Source organism: Bombus vosnesenskii, unplaced genomic scaffold, assembly GCF_011952255.1.
Source record: "Bombus vosnesenskii isolate JDL3184/JDL3185 unplaced genomic scaffold, Bvos_JDL3184-5_v1.1 scf7180000014105, whole genome shotgun sequence".
Taxonomy (NCBI): Eukaryota; Metazoa; Arthropoda; class Insecta; order Hymenoptera; family Apidae; genus Bombus; species Bombus vosnesenskii.
The window spans coordinates 5124047-5146665 of record NW_022883371.1 but is presented as its reverse complement, the minus strand read 5'-3'; the positions used below and the strand labels follow the sequence as shown (position 1 = coordinate 5146665).

At 37.5% G+C, this 22619-nt stretch overlaps 4 protein-coding genes across 8 annotated transcripts in view; 3 read left to right on the top strand and 1 right to left on the bottom strand.

Annotated features, from left to right (window-relative positions):
- Positions 1 to 22619, bottom strand: part of LOC117239573 (monocarboxylate transporter 10-like) — a 300758-nt gene that overhangs the window by 138809 nt on the left and 139330 nt on the right. The window lies entirely within an intron of this gene.
- Positions 5015 to 7483, top strand: LOC117239719 (nose resistant to fluoxetine protein 6-like; the record flags this gene model as incomplete). Its single annotated transcript, XM_033505517.1, has 7 exons — positions 5015 to 5240; positions 5809 to 6053; positions 6145 to 6338; positions 6461 to 6582; positions 6689 to 6931; positions 7027 to 7234; positions 7315 to 7483. Coding segments are annotated over exons 1-7 (1407 nt in total), but the record flags the coding sequence as incomplete, so codon positions are not given.
- On the top strand, positions 7964 to 9231 carry LOC117239718. The gene is made up of 4 exons (XM_033505515.1): positions 7964 to 8017; positions 8103 to 8277; positions 8339 to 8511; positions 8595 to 9231. The coding sequence occupies exons 1-4, from the start codon at positions 7964 to 7966 to the stop codon at positions 8724 to 8726; spliced, it is 534 nt and encodes a 177-aa protein (XP_033361406.1). The 3' UTR covers positions 8727 to 9231.
- Positions 18132 to 22045, top strand: LOC117239577 (nose resistant to fluoxetine protein 6-like). The gene is made up of 13 exons (XM_033505264.1): positions 18132 to 18372; positions 18868 to 19112; positions 19349 to 19542; positions 19665 to 19786; positions 19932 to 20174; positions 20271 to 20478; positions 20558 to 20723; positions 20810 to 20889; positions 20962 to 21057; positions 21131 to 21260; positions 21338 to 21512; positions 21645 to 21787; positions 21871 to 22045. Exons 1-13 carry the CDS (start codon positions 18150 to 18152, stop codon positions 21991 to 21993), a joined length of 2148 nt encoding a protein of 715 aa, XP_033361155.1. The 5' UTR covers positions 18132 to 18149; the 3' UTR covers positions 21994 to 22045.

Below are 22619 nucleotides of genomic sequence, written 5' to 3'. Positions count from 1 at the left end.
AAAATTTTGTATACAATAATGTTCGAAGGACATTAGCACGGAACTAAGCCTAAGGCTAAGTCATACAACACATTAAGTGTACCAAATGTTAAAAACGTTACAGATCAGCAAGAAAACCGAAACCATTTTCAGCTAATTTCCGTAAGAAGCGATCGTCAATTTTGGTCAGTGACTTCAAAGAGCTTTACAAAGTGTCGTTTTAGCGTAATATTTCGCTACAGTTTAACCTATACGACAATACATCAGTTTCTCTGATTTAGGATTTAGACTTTTCACACGCTCTACTAATTCCCGATTACATTGTATAGTCCCACACATATGAGTTTTGAACTGGAGCAGAATTTCGGAAATTCTGGCGCTACTGTAAAAATTGTCCATATAATTAAGCCAAAGTCCATAATTTGAAGTTAAAAGATATGTTGATTCATTCTCTATATTTGACGAAACTATACAGTAAATTTGAGAATTTGGTAATTGTTAGAATTTAATCTTGGAATTAGGATTAATATTCTGTGGAAGACACAATGTTTATGTTGAAATAATACAATGTGATATTTATTAAACAATTATTTCGAGAGCTATAAATGTGCGTTCTGGAATGTAGACAGTTGGCTAGTTATTCACAGACTGGCTTAGTGACCCATGGCCCTTGAAAAGGTTTAGATCCCCACTCTCTATGCAGTAATGAGTGTGACCTGTGTGGGTGTCTGTGTGGCGTCACATGTACCACAGAACCTTCTAGTAGCTTCTCGACGTGCCCATCTAGAATGTTCCATCCATATCCTCACGCTTCTTCCGGCGTCTTTTGAAAAAGCATGCACGTGCTAACTGCCGTGGTGCATCTCACGAACGCACGCTGGTGGGAATGGCGCTAGGCAACGAATGGAAGAATCTGTACGATCAAACACTCTATCCGCATGCGAGTGATATCGTTGTATTCCAACAGTAATTGTAACATTCATTTGAAATATGTCACCCCCAATGGAAAATGATTAAACAACATTTTGGTGACAACCAGTAGCATTTACTTGTGGAATACCAAGAAACTTTTCATTGTTTTTCTCCTTATATGTATACGGAAAAATTATTCAAAACATCAATTTTTACAACACGTGCAAAAATCATCGAAACAGCAGAGTAGTTAGCTGTTGCGAATTCTCAACTAATTAGCGATCAAGTCAGGTTTGCAACTGATCGGTTGATATCGCGATCCGTGAACGCTATTAACACTCAAGGTAGAGGTAAATTAAAGATGCAGGGTATGCTTACTTGATTTATTTGCACCGTTTAGTATACACTAGCAAGTTAAGATTGACCGATTGAAGATTGGAAAGCTACTATCGTTCGATGATGATGTTGTCGCGGATGAAAATTAGTAATGGGTGTGTCTAAAACACGGAACCAGCGGATTCGTTGATAGCAATTTTGGTTAGGAATGTGGGAATGTCACAGAGCCATATATTACCAATAGAAAATTACCCCAGGGGGACCTAAAGAACATCCTACAGGCCATCGAAACAACAACGCAGACAGTATCCCAGGGTCAGAAAACAGTAACGGCATGGCCACCTCTGACATGAAAGCCGGCGACACCTCCTCCATAAAGGGTCAAACCCATAGTCTAGATCAGTTCTCGACACTCTCTGTTCTAACATTCTTAACCGTCACTCTGTTGAATTTACATAATAAACTCTGCCGGCATATCTAAAGTCTGAAATTTTCTTACCTTGCTCATGAAACTACGTGAAATCATTCGAACGACGCGAGGAAACGATCAGTGATTTCTTAATTTCATCGCTCCTCGTGTCTTCGACGTGACAAGAGCAACGATCATTGCTACTAATTGAATAGGGAAAAGACAGATGAACTGATGGGTGTTGGCTTCCGCCAATCAACGGTTGGTTGCGGGTGGCGTTGTACATGGAAACCCCGCTTTCCCGTGTTTTCTCGGAATAGACAATAACTCAAAGGAATTCTTCAACTTTAAAAGATATTTGTGTGTTCTTAAGGATCTTAACTATAAAAAATGCTAAAATTTATGATGGCCCTAATCTTCTTACGATTCTTGAGGATCCGCAATAAGGGTGTTTAAACATCTGGTGAACATCTTGCTTAAGGATAGAGGCTGATTTAAGTAGAGAGTCACAGCACGTAACAGACGGTCACCCAAATCCCGAACAGTTAGCTGTCAGTAAAACGACAAATTAGAGACGCCTGTGATAAAGACTGTAGCCATACAAGGCCTTCGTTGCGTTCCGGGACCCGCAATAATCCCAAGGAACCATCATCTTGCTGAAATTACAACTAACGACGAACGCGACGTGTATCGCGGCACTAACACAACGTTTCACTTCTCAGCGGCTTTTTTGGTCCATACTGTAGTATCGCGGAAAAATTGCTTAAAAAAATACTGACGAAATATATACAGTGTTGCGACAAAGTGTAAGCGCCGACAGGCCGAAAGGGTCGAGAAGCTTCAATAGGACTAATGGCCCATCAATGTGCATTCAGTACCTCAGCCAACAGTCGGTTGTTAGTAAAGAGTCGAGTTGCAAGGAGTTCAGTAGTTGCAAGTGATCGGTTGACTCGATAGCGAGTTCGGAGCCACAGTCTGAATACAGTCCAGGTAACACCCGCTAGTAACATTAATAAATGCACTGTTAAATTAATACGCCTTTGGCACCCTTCACGTCCTACAATTTACGACAATTATAAATAACAAGGATTTCAACTAAATTTAAGTACGAAAAGTACAAACGTCGTGTACTATATGAAGAAATACGGTATCATTCGTAAACGCGAGCATGATCTAGTTGACGCGACATGAGGTCAACAGTCGAAAAGATAATAAATGATATGGAGTGAAAGGAAATACATGTCATGGTAACTATTTGCAATACAGGAATTTTAGAACGTCAATTATCCAAACTAATTGAGAGTTCCTATAAGCTGTGTTTCAGATAATTGATTCGAGAAGAATCAAAACTACAGGAGATATAGAAAATAACACAATCCATTTTAGATATAACGAAATGATTCCTTCTAAAATAAATGATTGTATACCATCTGTCTCGTTTTGTGCTATCATTCCAATCCAACGTATCTGCATGTCTTCATTCGTGTCAATATTTTCTGCAGAAAGAATGCATGAAACTAATTTGGCTCGTATTGTCATTTAGATGGTCACATGACATATTCTCAGCGCGATTAAGTGTGGTTGGTGTGGTACGATTTTTCACGTTTCGCACAACAAAGGAATACAATCTTTTAAACTAAATCTTTTATAAAATCGTAAAACTCCCATACTATTATCGCCCGCAATTAATACATAATAATACACATAGGAATAAATTTTTCTCGTAGCGTCTCTTAAAAGATTCAATTACCGTCTGCACCTCTGACTGTGGATGTGATGGCGCATAAGCCAACATTACAAGAATAATTGGACTGAAATAACTTGTTTCATCCGAAGAAACAAAACTTTGCGAGAACGACACAGTAACACCCAAAATCATTCCACTGAACATTCATGGCAATATTTTTAAATTTCTATGCACATCGTAGTTTAAATAGGAGATTTTCCTAATCTTGTAATTTTTCAATTTAGTATAACGGTTCGATCGGACTTAGTATCGGGATCCTGACTAAGAACACTGAGCAAAGATTTGCTCGTAAAATGCTAATTGTGAATTTTTTCCGTTCGGTGTGGAAACAGCTCACGAATGCCGCGTAAGTAGATTCGGCAGCCTCGTATAATCGTTCAAACGGAAACGTTGATCGGAGGATTATCGTCGACATTAGAAACGGTTAGTTCAGTATCGTTCGTGACTTCGAATCATCAACTTCTCTACCAGACTTGGCGTAAGAACAGTTCACCTTTAGAGAATAGAGTCTCACTGAAGCTCATTTTTACGATACCATCTTCTCCACCAGACGTGGAGTAAAGAAGCTGTTCAATTTTTGCGTATTCGAAGAAAGCAGACATTTTTGCTGAGGAAATCGTCAAGAAAACCTAGAAAATCATGTCTTTTTCCAATTTAAGAACAAAACTAAATAACGCCAGTGGTATTCTATGCGGGTGGTGGCTTTGTTTAATGCTCGATACAATGGTTGAACGATTGATCACCAGAACGCGCGTAGCAGTCGTCTGCCGATATTGTTGTATATATCATTTCCATAGCGTATTTCGCCAAAGTTTTCCTCCTTCAAATTGTAAACAACACACAACGTCCAAGTATCTTTTGACGCAACTCTAGGCACAAACGTCTGCAGCATCGCGTGCCATCGTTACATTTTCTGTTAGAGTTTTACTTTTTTAAATGAATTAAAAAATGTAAGTAGAAAGTGGCCCTATTTTGCTATCCTTCTCACCTTGGTTCCAATTCACTCAATTTCAATATTTATAATATTAACGACAATACATACCATTCTACTCCTGCAATAAGGCAACTGCTATTGTAAAAACAGAAAACATCCGTAAAGTTGAAACCTCGCAATCTTTTTCAAAATTGGTTTATTTCGAGAATCCTTAGTTCTCGAGAGAAACGGTTAGCAAATTCGGTATTACGCCGTAGGAACCTACTACGATCTAAAGAAGCGATAAAAATCGAAAAAATTTTAAATTTGTTCAACAGTGTATCGGCGTGCTGATTGATGTTTTCGGTAAGCCACATGCCGACAACAATACTGACATAATTTAATTGGGGTTCCGTAACTGGGCGATAATCAAGAAGATGAAATATTCGAAATGATTATCGGCGTCCTACGTCATAAATTGTGCGTTTCTTGTTGGATACGACTAATCTTGACGCGATCTTCCTAGAAAATGTTGGTACCCAATAGATGAATTGAACATTTCGTTCATATTATAGTAGTCATACTCTTGATCGACCATAATATCGAAAGAGCGACAACCTACCTCATCGTATAAGAGAAAATAATGGTTATTTGTATGGTTGACCATTTTTTTCAATAGAGAATTTGAATAATCCGAGTGCAAATCCTATTCCAGAGCATGCAGAACGGAAAAGTTACCTCGTGGATATGGCTATCCCTTTTATCATTAACAATGATTTACGTGTCGACCCAAGCGACCACGCTGGACCCAGTGACCATGAGGCACATACTTCCAGCGTACGCGGTTTTGAAAAATGTGGATCTTCTGAATTCCAGCAGATGTCGGACGGAGGTTGATGAATTTCGTAATGCTGTTGACAACCACATACTTTGGGGTCTAAGAGGTAAACAGAATGTTTTTAGGTAGTGTGAATGAATTTCTACTGCCGGCCAATTGCGTACAAAAGGAAGGATAAAACAAATCACATTAAATATATATCACATAATCGTATAACCATAACATACCAACGTACAAATATAAACGGACATAGAATTCGAATAACTATACACCGTACTTGCGGCTGTGTTTCGTGACATGTCGCATCCCTTGTTTGCATTTACAACGCATTTACACCGTGAAAAATTAATAACAGTAAAAGCAATTCTTATGCAACCGCCAGAATTCTTCTAGTGACGATTATGTCGCGGTTGTATCAGCTGCATAATTTTAAGCCGAGTTAAACCTCGACCCTTAGACTTTCTTCGCACCTTGCGCAAGAAACTTATTCCTTCGTTTGAAGTGCGGAAAGGTGACGGCCATAGTAGTAGCTGTTTTTCTTATTCTAAAGAACAGAATTTTCTGACTTTAAACACGAAACGCCAAGTTCTGCATTCAACTTCCTTACCGCTTAAAATTCTTATCGCCAATTGTATCATCAGATGTTTCCAAAGCAGTATCATATATTCTTTAAGCTTTGGACACCAGTGGCGTGCCACCCGGGGGATTTATAAGCGGACACAATTATTGGTTAGGAGATCGTATGGGTTGCACCATTCTCTCTCAAAATCGCACGCTGTTTGTCTCGGAGGGGAAACGAAAGAACAATACGATATATCGCAACCCGAACGAGGAGCATCCACCTTTTGAGTTCCGTTTTTTTATTGGGCGCGTGCGGCACAATAGCACTATGCAATATCACCAAGAAATACCGGACGAAGTAAGCACGTACATATCTCATGTACCAGATTAGCATAACGAATCAGATATATAATGCAGAGTTTTACGACTGTGACGAACGTTTTTGTAAGGATTTGATTACGCTTGGACTTTGTTTACCGGCATCCTGCACCAAACACGATGTAGCTATAATGCTAGCTAAAGTCATCCATAATGAAACGCTTTTCATTGGAAAACTTTTTGCCATAAACTTCAGACTCCTCCAAGTCACTGATTTGGTGAATGATTATCAATGGCTCCTCTCTTTAAAGATGATCTCCATCATGTACGTAAATTTCAAGCTCCTAATCGACAGTCCAAATTTCAATTCTCAGTCGACATAAATACAAGTATCACGATCGCCGTTCCACTAAATATGGAGTAGAAACCTTAAAACTTTGATTACAGAGGAATTTTGTTATTGTTGTGTACTACCGCGGCAGCGGCCACAGCATATGATATTTTCGGCCATCGAACCCGTGTAAACAGCGAAAATGAAATCATAGCGCTTCAAGGTGGAAATACAGAGGGTAAGCGATACATACGATAATACCTGGTATTCCGGATGTTAATGATTCTGATCACCACGAGTTTATTTCACGGGAATCTGTGTAACGTATGGTTAACTTTGAATAGAATTGGAGAACGGAACACGAGGGAAACGCAGAACCGATCACAATGGATCGACACTTTCAAAGTCGGGGGAACAAAATCGCATGAACCAATATTTGCTCTGTTTTTCGTTGCTCAGAAATGTACGGCAAATATTTAAAGTAAAAGAGGATGTAGAGAATTTGCGTATATTCCACGGTATAAAAGTGTTGGGAATGCTATGGATTATTCTCGTGCATTTGTTCATGTTCGGGTTTCATGTTATGGGTAAGAAATGGGCTACAATCACGCTTGAATTTCATTAGTACATTCCGATTTTTGATATAGCACGACTCATTTAACGACACCAATCGTGTGTGCAGCTAACAAATCGCTTTACTACATGATGGGCGATGAAATACTCATGGAAATCATAAATAATCCGACATTTTCGGTGGACACGTTTTTCTTTCTGAGTGGTTTTCTGTCGTCTTATATTTTTCTCAAGGAACAACAAAAAATGAAGGGAACACTGTCTACAACAGGAAAGACGAAAATGTTCGTTCAAATAATCATCAAACGATATATTAGGTATAGATGATTTTAATGTCTTTGTAATTTATATGCGATGCAAATAAGATGCTAATCAAATAAATACATTAATTTTGTAGGCTTACACCTGCATATTTCGTCGTTATACTGATAGCGATATTAAATTTTACCTGGCATGATCATGTCTCAGCACTTCTCCCCTTTGAGCATCCAAGTGCTAAGTGTTCCAAATATTGGTGGACAAATATACTTTACATAAACAACTTCTACCATTGGGATGACTTAGTACGTATACTTTCTATGGCAATTCATTGTAAATATCGTTCGCGTTACTACGAAAGAATCGTTTCGGAGAGAAATACTGCTTGCAGTGTCTCGCATGGAGTTGGTACTTGCCCAATGATATGCAGTTCTTCATATTTGGTAATTTTCTCCTAATATTATCGATCACGTGAGTTTGAAATTTGGTTTTGTAGTCATTCATTGGCCAGTTTTATCCGGACACTAAAATAGACTGTTTCAGACATTACAATATTGCCATTGGCTTAGGCGTTTTTAGCTTAGTTTCATCGATAGGATCAGTCGCTTATATGGGGTACACTCTTAATTACGAGCCTACGTTAGTATACAAAATGTTTAACACTCTTTGTAACATAGGGAATTTGTAAATATACTTATATTATCTTTCCTAGGTTGGATGAGCAATATAAGACACTGACATACTTTTATATACGACCGTGGTGTAGAATATCTCCTTATCTCATAGGAATGGCTACATGTCACCTTCTTAGCAAATGCAACTACGAATTACGGTTATCAAAAGTAACATATTCTGTTTCTATCAGTTTTATCGTTACATCTACATTTCTGTGCATCCATCAATAACGTGATTAATCCAATCTTTTAGAAATTCTTAGTCCTTGGTTGGACTTTGGCAATTCTATGTAATTGCTCGATTCTATTTACACCCGTGAACCATAACACGTCCTTAAACTTAGCCGTTCTTTATTTGGCCCTCAGTAGAACGGGCTGGGCACTGGGTATAGCCTGGCTGGTAGTTGTATGCACTACGAACCATGCTGGTAATTCGATATTTTTCATGTCACTCAGTAATGCGTTAATGTCATTCTTCTTATTGTAAATTACACCCAAATATATTTGATACGTTTGCAGGTATCGTGAAGAAAATCTTATCGCTAGATATTTTTGTTGTTTTGAGTAAATTGGCGTATGGTGTTTATCTTCTAAATCCTATTCTTATACTTTCGGCTTTTTCTTCAACTTATTATCCTTTCTACGTTGATAACGTCACCATTGTAAGTATAATGAAACTATTTCATTCGGAAAATTTCGATGTAATATTACTATTGTATTATGAAATAACAATTCTGTTTTCCAGGGTACCCTGTTCGTTACAATGGCTGTTTGTAGTTTTAGTGCTTCTATTCTCTTATGCGCAACAATCGAAATGCCGTTTATGCGATTGTATAATAGTGCACGAAGAAAAGCGAAGCGACATAATTCTTCCTGAATTCTTCGCGTTCGTTGTAGATGTATTTATGATGGTGATTATTATAACAAACGTATAACAATCTACGGGAAATGTTCCAAATACCTGTTAAATAAAAATATGTTAAATATGCTAAAGTATATGTGAAACGAAAATCGTGATTAGACAGTGTGCGTTAAACTCAAACGCATTGAGAACCTGTCGACTTATTCGACTCACGCAGTTGATGAACTACAAAAATACCGGGTATCAATTCGCGTCGCTGTAATGTTCGTCAGTATGATCGTTCCTTTAAAATGCATTATTAGATTTACGCATCACGATCATTGCCATGCATAATACTTAATTTGACCATGTTTCGTCGCATATCTACTGAAATTTATGGGTAAAGCTAAGCTATTCCTTCTTTACATAAGCAATTATATAAGCACTAAAGAATTTTTGATGATTTTGTAATATGGATGTAACATTGGCATGGCAAGAACTATGAGTTGTAAAATGTTATGAATATTAAAGGAATTTTAAGAGTAAAGCACAATTCGTAGTTTTTTAATTATCCGTCCTGTTCTATTCCAAGCGCCTGAATAATGTACTAAAGTTTTGTGATTTTTAGCTTTAATTAATCAGCACTATTAATATTCATCTATAAAATCGACAATCGACTGAGTACGAAGACCGCTACGATGAGAAATTAGACATTCGAGGCACGTACGTACGTTAGGTGAAGCATCAAGACGAGTGAAAATATGCCAAGTACAAGATGGATATCAGGAATTTTAGAAAAAGAATAATTTCCATCAAAGTTATGACAACAGAGATAAATTTTATTTCCCGAATTCGAAGATTCGCAAATTTAGGCTTATGAAAGTTTGCAACATTTATAACTCAAAAGTATGATATTTTGAGAATTGACAATCTAGGAAATTCGGAAACTGGATATTGGAAAATTTGAGATATTGAAATTTATAAAATCGGAAAATTTATCGTTGCTGTATCGCTGTTATCGCCGCTGCGTCATTCATGTAACCGACTATTTATATCTATTTGCTATGCTTGGATCAATAAAACAAATCGAAAATTGATATTACTCATCATGCTATTAACCTTTCAACCTGCAACGTCATGTGGTGACGAAGTGGTACGTCCTTTGGAACAAACATAAAGAACACGTGCATGAAATTATGTACGTCCTTCGGGTTATAAGCGACACTTTCTTTTCTTCGCAACATTCGCATGTGCAGACACATTTTCTGGAAAAAGTTCAAAAAGTGATTTGATATTTTAAAACAATTCCATAAATCTGGAACGAACCATCTGCTTAATATATTTAAATGCGTATGGGCCTACGTACTCTTTGTCAACAGCTGAAGGAGAGCAGTTGTATCGATTCTTAAAAACATACCAAGCATAATAAGCACTGCATAAGTTGACCCAAGGTAGACTACGACTAAACAATCTACAGCCCTGTCAAACCACCTACATTAAAGGTAATAAAACAAGGGATAATTACAGGGGTACATCGTGCATGCAAAGTCAATAGTATCCTCTTTGAAACCAAACATATGGTACTATATCGACGAAGATAGTTTCCAAGTATAAAATACGCTCTGAAAGCCTCCTCTACATCACACAACAAAATATATAATTATATGTATATTAACAGATACAAGGAAATATGCGATAGGGGCGAACAGACAAAGCAAGGCAAAACGGAACAACGTTTTCTTAGATATATAGCTCCGAATGAGCTTTTTTTTTGCAGGTGCAGAAATCCTCATGGACACTCCGCTGCTGCTAATAATCGGCAATAGCAGAGTAGTGTCTTACCGACTGAAACTCCACGATGACCATCCTACGCGTGTGACAGCAGTGCAACTTTCTGTTGCCCCCCCTCCCGCGTCCTCTTGATTGAGTCAGTCCTAAAAATTCTCTGACTGTTGAATTTGGCGCTACGTGGGGCCATTGCCCCTTCTAGTCGGGGTCCGTTGGGACGGCGATGAAGCGGCTCTAGGCCCCCTGATCGCCATCCCCCACCATCGCGTTATCCAACAAGAGAGAGAGTTTCTCATTCTCCCCTTTTCTGCTCGCCCCTTTGCGAGCTTAACTCGCTCGCAGAAGAGGCAGACAGTCTCATATTCCTGTAGCCCCCTCAGCATCGCTTCTACGACGCCGAGGGGGTCAATCTCTCGCCAATGACGTGACGCAGGATGCAGCGGGACCGCTCCCACGCCGGACAATATTCCAGCACGTGCTGCGCCGCGTCCCTGCCCTCCCCGATGCCGGAATGAGCTATTGTCACGTGACAAGAGACCGACGACCAAACGATCCTCACAACTCATAACAATTTATGATCAACTATAAATCTGTGAACATGTCACCTTTTTCACAAAATTGGAAAAAGTTTTTTGAGAAACTTCAACAGTGTCGAAGTTCCGATAATGCATTGGAGTCTTCACCATTTCTTAAACTTTTATTTAGAAAATTTATAACGGTAGATACAGCATGTGGATTGTATACATTATACTTGGTCGTTTCACCTGCTGCCTCGTCTCACGTTTACTAAAGTATCTTATGTGGACCATAAACGTAACGAACACTCGTCTGCGGCCAGATGAGCGTTGCAACGTCCGTCGTAACGTCTGTCATTTGAATGTTTATGTGACGCCAGCCGTAACATAAGGTAAAATGGAACATCTATCTACATTTAAGAAAAAATGGAAACACCTCGTAGTATACGCGTATATTTCTTGCAATCATTAGATTGTAAAATACAATTTTAGTTACTACCGTTGTTTCAATTATTCGATCAATTGTGATAAATAGCATAATTGTTTAATACAGATGTAGAAATCAACGTGTATTTCGTATAGAAGGGAAACTAGATATAATGCATGGAATGTCAAAGAGAATGGTATATTTATCTATGACTTTTGTTCATGAAATAACAAATCACCATATCAAATTTAATTTAATTTATACTTTCTACTTGTAGTTTTATATCTCTATCTGGATATCCTCAACAAATTTCACGTTACATAATATATATGTCGGATTAAGGTTGGAATATTGGGCGTTCGATGAACCTTCACTCAAATTTACCATCGCGGATATAGCTGATATTTATTGGTACAAATGTGGGTACTACAAGAGGCTGTAAGTAATAGCGGCGATCGGATGGTCGAGATGTTGATGACAACGAATTCAGGTTCGATAACTAATTCACGGTCCACGGGATGACGAATGCGACGTGATACACGTATGACTCCACGTACAAGTAAACTTATCTGCATGAACTACAACAACCCCAAATCCAAGTAGAACTGCCCTTATATATTCCTGTCCCCATCTCTCGGATCAATCAATGTTTTTAAGGAGAGCCATATAATCATTCCATGCCTCTGTCAGGTACACGTCCCTCCTGTGGCCGTGGCTACGTCCAGTGACCCGCTATGTCACTTCGAGCCCAAACACATCGTCATAAAGCCAGATTGGAACATTAAAACTATTTCTTATTTTTATTGCTTAAGTCTAACTATAGTAAAAGTCTGGACGAGGGTATTGGGCGTTTTCCCACCATTTCAGACGGGAAGTCCCGATGTCCTTTCATCTCCGACATATATTTTTGTTATATATTACCTATAGTAGTTGCATCCAGAGTAAACATATAATTATAGTCTCTTTTTATATAAAATAATAGTTCCTAATTCGTAAGGATAAGGATTTTGTAGCTTTACATGATTTTAAATGGGCGTTCAGTTTTATTCCACTACTTTGACCAAATGAATATTTTTCTTCGGAATCAAATACTTGAATACATTACTATTCGCTTCGAACGAAGAAAAACAAGACATCTCGTTTTCTGGTATGATTACACACGTACAAAAGTAGAAATCTGTTATGCTAATGATCATACAACCAACATCATTCTTCCACATACAAGAACATCATTCTTCTAAATTCGAGCTGATGTCGTACAGAGATAGTTAAATTTCGTAATTCTGCGAATAACCAGATACTTTGGGGACTATGAGGTAAAAAGAATTTTTAAGATATCTTGACAAACTTCGTTTGACGAAACTACTGAAAGTCGATTACGATTGCGTAAAGAGAAAGGAGACAAATCAATCAAAATACGCATAATCAATTACGATTCAACAAATTATACAGTCGGTTAAACTCAAAAAACATAAAAATAATTCTTGTGCAACCGCGACAGTTTTCCTGGGGGCAATTACGTCGCGTTACGTCGCGATTGTGTCACATGCATAATTTTTCATCGAATCAACCGTCGAAACAGAAGCATAAGCTGCGTAAAAATGACGACAGTTGTCGCCGAAGTGTATCTCTTTTCACGATCATCTGCTTGCATTACAGAATTATGTGTTTTTGAAGTCGTTTTTGGACACTAGTGGCGTACGACCGAGGAGATTTGTCAACGAGAACAATTATTGGATAGGAGGTCGTCTGACTTGCTCCAAGCTCTCTAAAAATCGCACGACATTTCTGTGACAGAAAGTACAAAAGGACAATTCGATATACCGGAACCCGAACGAGGAACATCCGCCTTTTGAGTTTCGACTTTTTATTGGACGCATGCGGCACAATAGCGCTCTGCAATATCGCATAAAATCAGAAAACGAAGTAAGTATACGGATATTTCAATGTTTGCATCTGGAATCCACATATCCAACGATTCGAGTCGCAATGCTACTTGCAATCAATATGTAGTCATCAGTATGATTTATACAGCAAATTAACGATGTATGTTACGACCGTTCGCGGAGAAACGCGATCGCAAGGAAAACGCGTCTGTGAGAGGCATAAATTCTCGTTACGATTCTGATAATCGACGCCACGAATCAGTCGTTCCCTTGTTTCGATTAGGATAACAGAGGTAGTTCAAATGATTGTTACGCTGAATTAACAGGATTAATATAAGCTTCTATTTCCAACAATATTTAGAATTATAATGAACACGTCACAAATGATTTAACAATGATACAATTAGTTTGTTACTGTAATTCGACCCGTCTTTATGATATTTCTCGATGTATTCGTTTGACTAAGCAACTTTGACTTATTCGTCTGAAGCTCTCAATGCATTCCAATCCTCAAATGATACTGATTGCCCTTCGATTTTTTCCTTTGTCTTCTCTAGGAGACGACCCCCACCACGTTCGGGTCTCGCAACTGTTCGCGCATATGACCACATATACCACCTTCTTTGTGTACATAAACTAACGGATCAAAGGCGAATCGATGTTTCTAGAACTCGTTGCTTGACGACAACTATGTGCTTGTCGCTACTTTGTATATATTTTGTCGGTCATGTATGATAATCTGTGCACTGAATACCACGAGCGACGATTAGGAACACGGCGTATAGTAAGTAATGTACCTCATTAAGACAACTCATGAAATTTACGTACGACTTCTTATGATTTCAACGAACTACCAGAAATTTGAGATATTTTGCACTTTTTCAGGATGTGATCCTATACCAAACGCGAAGTCATCATTATGATGGATGGAGTATTTCATAATGAAATTCTTTTCGCCGAAAATCTTTCTTATATGGACTTGAGACTGATCAAAGTCTTCGATTTGACGGACAATCAACAATGATTTCTCGCTACGAAATTCCACGCTCGTTATTGGAAGTTCGAATTCTTGTCACCGATTGGGATACATGTTATACAGGGTGGTTGGTAACTGGTGGTACAAGCGGAAAGGTGGTGATTCTACGCGAAAAAAGAAGTCGAAAATATAGAATAAAAATTGTTCGTTCGAGGCTTTGTTTTCGAGAAAATCGACTTTGAATTTTCGCTCGGTACGCGTGCACTTTATCGCGTCTCGTTATAACGGATCTCACTGTAGGTCGTTGTCTCGATGGAAAAATTAAAAAAAAATTTTTATTCCATATTTTCGACTTCTTTCTTCGCGTAGAATCACCCCCTTTCCACTTGTACCACCAGTTACCAACCTGTAACTGTATATCGCGATCTGCGTCCGATGAAAAATCGACTAAACTTACGATACGCTTGGGTATTGAGAACACGATAGACATGGAAAATTAAAAACGTTGTCACCATTGCTAAAAGGAACTTTCCCACGGAAGCTGGCGTCATAAAATTGCTTACGAAGATTCCTACGTTTTGGTCGTTTCGAAAGGAACAATTGTTACTTTTTTTTTGGACATTGAACAGGCGAAATTTTGATTGAATAAATCGTGGAAGGTGTACTGTGTGTATTTTATAAAAATTTGCACTTCGGTGTGCCATCTTAACACCTTGCTCGACAAGATTCAAGGGTGTAAAACAAAGGAAAAAAGATGAAAAATCGAGCAGAGATCGAGTCGACAAGATTTCAATCAAGCTCTGTGGATGTTCGTCGAAAATGCAAAAGACGACGAGGAATTTGAACGATCCTAAAAGCATTCTTGGCAATTAGAAAACAGCGCGGTCTTGTCGATCAAATAAAACGCACCCACGGTTAATTTTTTCATGTCCGTTTGAGGAACCAGCTTGATGAATACGGATCTAAGAAACAAGCGTTCGTTACGGGTAAAGACTCTTGCGCCGAAGGAGTATATCGACGAAGGAAAAGATTTTTATTTATTATGCGTATCCCTCCAATTCGCTGTTCGCAAGGTGGATGGGCGCGTAGCCCTATGCAAAAAGCCAATTTATTTGCAAGTCACTTAACTAATGTGACTCTTCACTTGCACTCTCCCTTCCAGATGTCTCCTCCTATTGAACTCGTAAAATTAGCCAAGATTTAGAAAAGAAAAAATATTACTCTGCGGTATTCCTGGACATTCAGCAGGCGTTCGACAAAGTGTGGCATGAAGAAATTTCGCTGAAACTAAAGAAAATCCTACCACACATCTGCTACTCCATCTTAATATCATATCAATAGGCTGTTCATGATGAGATACTTAGACGCTACAACCACAACATTTCCAATAGAAACTGACATAGCCCAAGGCAATATCCTTGGACCTTCGTTCACCATCTACAATGCCGATTTCCAACTTTAACAGAGATAACCACGGCGATATTTGCTGATGATATAGGTTTATTGCCGTCTCACGTAGATTCGATAATTCCAAGGTCTCGACTCTGTGGGAAAATGGTTCTACGAATGGCGCTTCAAAATAAATAAAAATAAATTCAGTTATATAATCTTCACGCTGCAAAAATAATTCTGCCCGCAGGCGACCATTCCAATTCCAAATAAAGATACAATCAGATATCTAGGCATGATACTGGACAGAAAAATAACATGGAAACGACATATCGTAAATAAATCCAAGCAATTTAAATAAAAATTTAAAAAATTCTACTGGCTCATTAGTAGACTTTCCATCTGAAGCGCGCAGAGTAAAATGATGCTATATAAACACTATATTAAAACCTGTTTGGACCTACGGGATCCAACTACGGGAAACAGCGAGTACTTCTCCAACAATTCCAATCAAAAACTCTAAGGTTCTTAATAGATGCACCTTGGTATGTTACCAAGGAAACAATACATCGCGACCTTAAGATATCCACAGTTAAAGAAGAAATATCCAAACTTAGCAACAGATATAATATAAGAGTTAACAACCACCAAAACCCATTAGTTACCCAATTACTTGACACGACGGACCAGATCCGCAGATTAAAAAGACAATACCCTTTAGATTTAAGCATTAGATTCAACTAGAATCAAACATACTCTAAACTCTTATAATCCAAGTTACAGTATCACGCCAAAATAATTTACTTGTAATTCTCAATAACAATTGATTGTAAAAAGTCTCCCAAATAAAAAAAAATGTGTAACGCGTGAATCACGTAGCGGTAAAAGTCGATGAAATAACAAACCGGTCAAGATTTTATCCAGCCACGCATATGAAAGTGGAATGTTAATTGGTCGCAACCAGCGAACGTACACTCCTCGCCAAAAAGATAGTCGAGGTGTGCTATCTTTAATTTCTCAACGACAAGTGTAAAGTTTTTCGTCTGTAACGTATAATATATAACGTTTGTTGAAAATAATTAAAAACATTATGAGATTTAGTGTGTAATAAAAAAAAAATTGTTTTATTTTAAGAACGAAATAATAGCACACTCTGTTAGTATGTTTAAAAATTGCTCAGTAGTTCATGATCTATCAACGAGTAAAGATTACAGTGCAATATTATATAACTCTATAAGAATAGGACGCGGAGAAACATTAAACGAGTCTGAAAAAAAGCAAATTCTTAAACTAAAACAGCAACAATTATCAGTAGCAGAAATATCGAAAGTGATAAAAAGATGTCGTAAAGTAATACACAATTTCTTAAAAAATGTTGAAGATTATGGCAATTTTGCGTGTAGCTTCCAAATCGAGTTAACAACGAAGCAAATAATTGAAAAATCTAGTGTTAGTGCCAGTGTTTCAAGTGTTCGTCGAGTTCTACTATCCTGCAAAAATATCAAGAAGCTAGAATTGAAAAAGAAACCTTCGTTAACAACGAAACACAAAGCAGAACGTTTACGCTTTGTAAAAGAAAGAATGCATTCGAAAAAGAAATGGAGAAGAGTACTATTTTCAGACGAAAAAGATTCAGTTGCATGGTCCTGATGGGTTCCAATATTATTTTCATGACGTAAGAAAAGAGACAATGTCAGTAATTCAACGACAAATAGGAGGAGGCAGCGTGATGGTTTATTATTAGCATGATGGTTATTTCGGTAAGACAAGTATCAAGTTCATCGATGGGAGAATGAATAGTGTCCGATACATAAATGTAATCAAAGAACAAATAAATAATCATGCAGAACGTATTTCTGGAACTGACCAAATCTTTCAACAAGATAATGCATCTGTAGTCTGCACACTCTGAGGGCCTATTATTAAACGTACCTATTACTAAATAAGTATATATGTTTGATAAGTAATTATTGTCAGTTACAATTTATGTTGTTTATTATTTTTTTACTGTACATGTGCTATCATTTCGTTCTTAAAATAAAACAATTTTTTTGCTTACATACTAAACCTCATAACATTTTTAATTATTTTCAACGAACTGCATATTCTTAACTCATAATGTTTTAATATTACACGTTACAGACGAAAAATTTTACACGCGTTATTGAGAAATTAAAGATAGCACACCTCCGCTATTCTTTTGGAAAGGAGTGTCACAAGTAAAATGATAGCGATATTTTACATCATCAATGATGTGTCCTGTATCGAACACGCATTATCATGCTTCAATTTCATCGGAAACCGTGGAGTCTCTCGAGCTCCATTCGCCATTCGAAACCCGTTCGACGCAGTCGTATTTTCGAACATAGTACCGACATAGTACATTATTCCGAATAAGAGAACAAAATATATTCGCGTGGCTGCCGATATTCCTCTATAATCAATTCTAATAACCAAGTGTAAATCTCATTTCAAAGTATGAAGTGCGGAAGAATTTCGTGGACATGGTTATCCCTTCTATCTTTAACAAACTTTTACGTGTCAATACAAGCGACCGAACTAGACCCCATGATCACGAAGAAGCTACTTCCAGTGTACGCGGTTTTGGAAAATGCTGATCTTCTAAATTCCAGCAGCTGTCGGACCCAGATAGATGTATTTCGAAATGCGGTGAATAACCAGATACTTTGGGCTCTAAGAGGTTAATAGAACTTTTGAGATATATAGCCGAATTCGGTTTCGCGAAGCTACCACCAGTCAATCACAGCGAAAGAAAAGAAGGAAGCAAACTAAACGAAATACGTACAACCGATCATGATTCAAAAAGATGTATACCGTGTTTGCGATTGTGTTTAGTGACATGTTCTCGGTGAACACGTTTATACCGCGGAAAATTCGAATCAAAAGCGATAGAAACAATTCTTGTGCAACCGCGAAGATTCTTCTGATTACGGTACCATCACGCTACGTGTTTTATCGAGCCAACTCCCGACTTTGCGATTTTCCTCCTACGTTGCATAAGAAACTAGTTCCTTCGTATAGGGCGTGTAAAAGCTGCGGTCGTCGTCGTCATAGTTTTTTCAATCAGCCGATGCTGTTGGCTTCAAACGATGCGATTAATTTTCACACCGCTCCAGATCCTTATCGTAAATTGCAGCCCGAGTTGTTACCAATGAGATATCATGTGTTTTTTAAGCGTTGGATATCAGTGGAGTGCCATCCAGAGGATTTGTCATCGGGAACAATCATTGGTTAGGAGACCCACAAGATTGCAAGCATTTCTCTGAAAATCGCACGCTATTACTATCAGAGAAAGTACGAAAGAACAATTCAATATACCGGAACCCGAATGAAGAGTACTCACCTTTTGAGTTTCGTTTTTTTATTGCACGTGCGCGGCACAATAGCACTGTGCAATATCATATAGAAGTAGAAGACGAAGTAAGCAAATGGATATTCTAGAATTAGTATCTCAATTGTATATCTCTAACGATTCAAGTTCCAATGCGAATTACAATCAGTATGTAGCCAGTTTGTGCAGTCTATTAAGAATTTATCGCATTAAAATAATACTAATAGATGATATCATTAATATTAAAATATTTCATGAAATTTACGTGCGAATTTTTACGGTCACGATGGAAGATCAGAAATTTGAGAAACTGCATTCATTTTAGGATTTGATCACGCTTGGACTTTGCTTACCGGCATCCTGCAGCATAGGCGATGTTGCCACTATGATCGATAAAGTATTTCGTAATGAGACACTTTTCATTGGAAAACTTTTTAATATACATCTCAAGCTCATCGAAGTCTCCGATTTGATGGATAATCGTCAATGGCTACTCTCTGCGAAAATGATCTCCATCATGTACGTACATTTCAAACTCGTAATTTGAAACTTGAATTTTTGTCACTTCTGATATATATTACATATGTCAAGATCTGCATCCGATAAAATGCCATGTAAGAACTTTAAAATTCTGATTACAGAGGAGTTTTGTTATCGTTGTGTGCTATCGTAATAGCGGCCACAATATACGACGTTTTCCTCCATCGAAAGCGTTTAAATAAAGAAAGGGGGAAGCTGACGTTCGAAAGTACCAACGGGATAGGTAAGCCACACATACATTGATACTTGATATTAACTATTACTTAACACGAAACTGCGCTCACGTGACCAATTTTAATTATTTTTATCGCCTCGAGATGGAATGGGAATCACGGGAATGCATATAACGTAAGGTTAACTTTGAATAGAATTGGAGAACATAAAAGAAGAGAAACGCGAAACCGGCAATGAGGAACCGGCACCCCACGAGTCGGAGCAGCTAAATCGTATCAGCAAACATCTTCTGTGTTTTTCATTTCTCACCAATGTAAAAGAAATATTTAAGCCGGAAAAGGGTGGTAATAATCTGCGAGTATTCTACGGCTTGAAAACATTGACAATGGTGTGGATTATTCTGGGGCACGTAGTGTTCTACGCATTTCACGTTATGAGTAAGAAACGAATTTTAACGATGTTTTAATTTTAATACTCCGATCCGATTTCTGATCTACCATGTATTTTTTTAATACAATCACTTATGTATACAGGTAACAAATGGCTTGTATATATACTGGCTGAAAGTTTACTCTTTCAAATCATAAGCAACTTCACATTATCGGTGGATGCATTTTTCTTTATGAGTGGTTTTCTGTTATCATATTCATTTCTGAAGGAACGACGAAAATATCAGGGAATTCCGCCTATAGCAAAGAGGATGAACGAATTTTTTCAAAAGATTGTCAAACGATATATAAGGTATAGTATAGTATCAATGCTTGATTAATTCTATCGATGAGATTTCGATGATAATAAAATAAATATATTAACTTCGAAGGCTTACACCTGCATATTTCGTCGTTATATTAATCGCGATATTGAATTTTACCTGGCATCATCATGTCTCAGCGCTTCTTCCCGTTGAGCATCCAAATGCTAAGTGTTCCAAATATTGGTGGACTAACATACTTTACATCAACAACTTCTATAGATGGGATGAGCTAGTACGTATACTTTCTCAGATGATCTATTGCAAATATCGGTCGCGTTATTGCAAAAGAATCGTTTCGGAGAGAAGTACTGTTTGCAGTGTCTCACATGGAGTTGGTACCTGCCCAACGACATGCAGTTCTTCGTATTTGGAAGCTTTCTTCTAACTTTATCGATCACGTGAGTTTTTAATTTCGTTCTTTGATCCCTTAGAACCCAGTTTTACCTGGGCTCTAAAATCGACTGTTTCAGGCATTACAATATTGCCGTGGGTATAGGTGTTGTTGCGCTAGTTTCATCGATAGGATCACTAGTTTACACGGGGTACACTCTGAATTACCAGCCTACGTAAGCATACAAAATGTTTAACATTCTTTATAACATAAGGAATTTGTAACTATACTTATATTCACTTTTCTAGGTTGGACGAACAATATAAGACAACGACATACTGGTATATAAAACCGTGGTGTAGAATACCGCCATACCTCATCGGAATGGCCACATGTCACCTTCTTACAAAATGGAATTACAAATTGCATTTTTCAAAAGTAATGTATACTTTGTTTGTTCGTTATACTTATATTTTTCTGCATCTTTCAATAATGTGATTAATTTTATGTTTCAGATAACCTTAATCGTTGGTTGGTCCGTGGCAATTTTATGTAATTGTTCGATTCTCTTCGGACTCGCGAACAAGAACATATCTTTAGGTCTCTCCGTTCTTTATCTGGCCCTCAGTAGAACATGCTGGTCATTAGGTATTGCCTGGCTTGTAGTTGCATGCACTACGAATAATGGCGGTAAGTCGATATTTTTCATGTCACTCAATAATACGTTAATGTCATTCTAGTTATCGTAAAGATACTTTTTGAGTAATGCGAATTATTTAACATTTTGTGAACTACACTCAAGTATATTTGTTACGTTTGCAGGTATCGTGAACAAAATCTTATCGCTGGATATTTTCGTCCCTTTCAGTAAATTAACGTATGGCGTTTATCTCATAAATTGTATTATTATTCTTTCGTTATATTCGTTAGATAATTATCCTCTCTTTCTCTATTACACCAATATTGTAAGTATGATAAGGTAGTTTCATTCGAACAATTTCAAAGTAATATGAATCCTATGTAATAATAATATATTATGTTTTTTCAGACCTATACTGCCATTACAGTGATTATTGGTAGTTTCATTGCCGCTATTATTCTGTCCGCAACAGTAGAAATGCCGTTTATATCACTCGTTCGACTGTATAGTAATCCGGCAAGTATGAAATAATCATATACTAATACATATTTTTAAGCCCCTCAGTTAATAAAGTGATGAAATTACTCTCTCGATATATGCACTTTGTCTGTGTGTCCGTCTGCCTGTCTCTCTCAATCTTGAAACATTTCTATTTATTATGATGTTTTCTGGAACCACAATTGGGAAAATAGCGTCTGTTGTTTAACGTAGATGTCCAGCATTATATTGTATCGTATAGTGTATTACATATCTTTCTTGCTTTCTTTCCCCTTTTTTCCCATTTCTCTTCCTGCCTATTTTGTTGAAGTGATTCTCACTTCTAGGAAAACTCTACATCTTCTCTAGTATTTAGTTATCTTAGTCCACCAAGCCATTGAAAATCAATTTGAAGGGCCTCTCGGCCTCATAGCCTTTTCTAGGAACATAGGAACATGTCATGCACGGAAGATGTACCGGGCTATAGACAAACCAGTTCTCGTAATTATATAAATACCCATAGAGCTGTCACGTAAACTTGAAAGTTATATGATGAAAACAAGATAGCTAAGCCGTAACGTTTTTAATTTAAACTACTTTTTGATATCTTGATATTAAAAAATCTAATTATATTTGTTACATAGTTTAAAAGAACACTAACTTTGTAAATTAAAAATTTA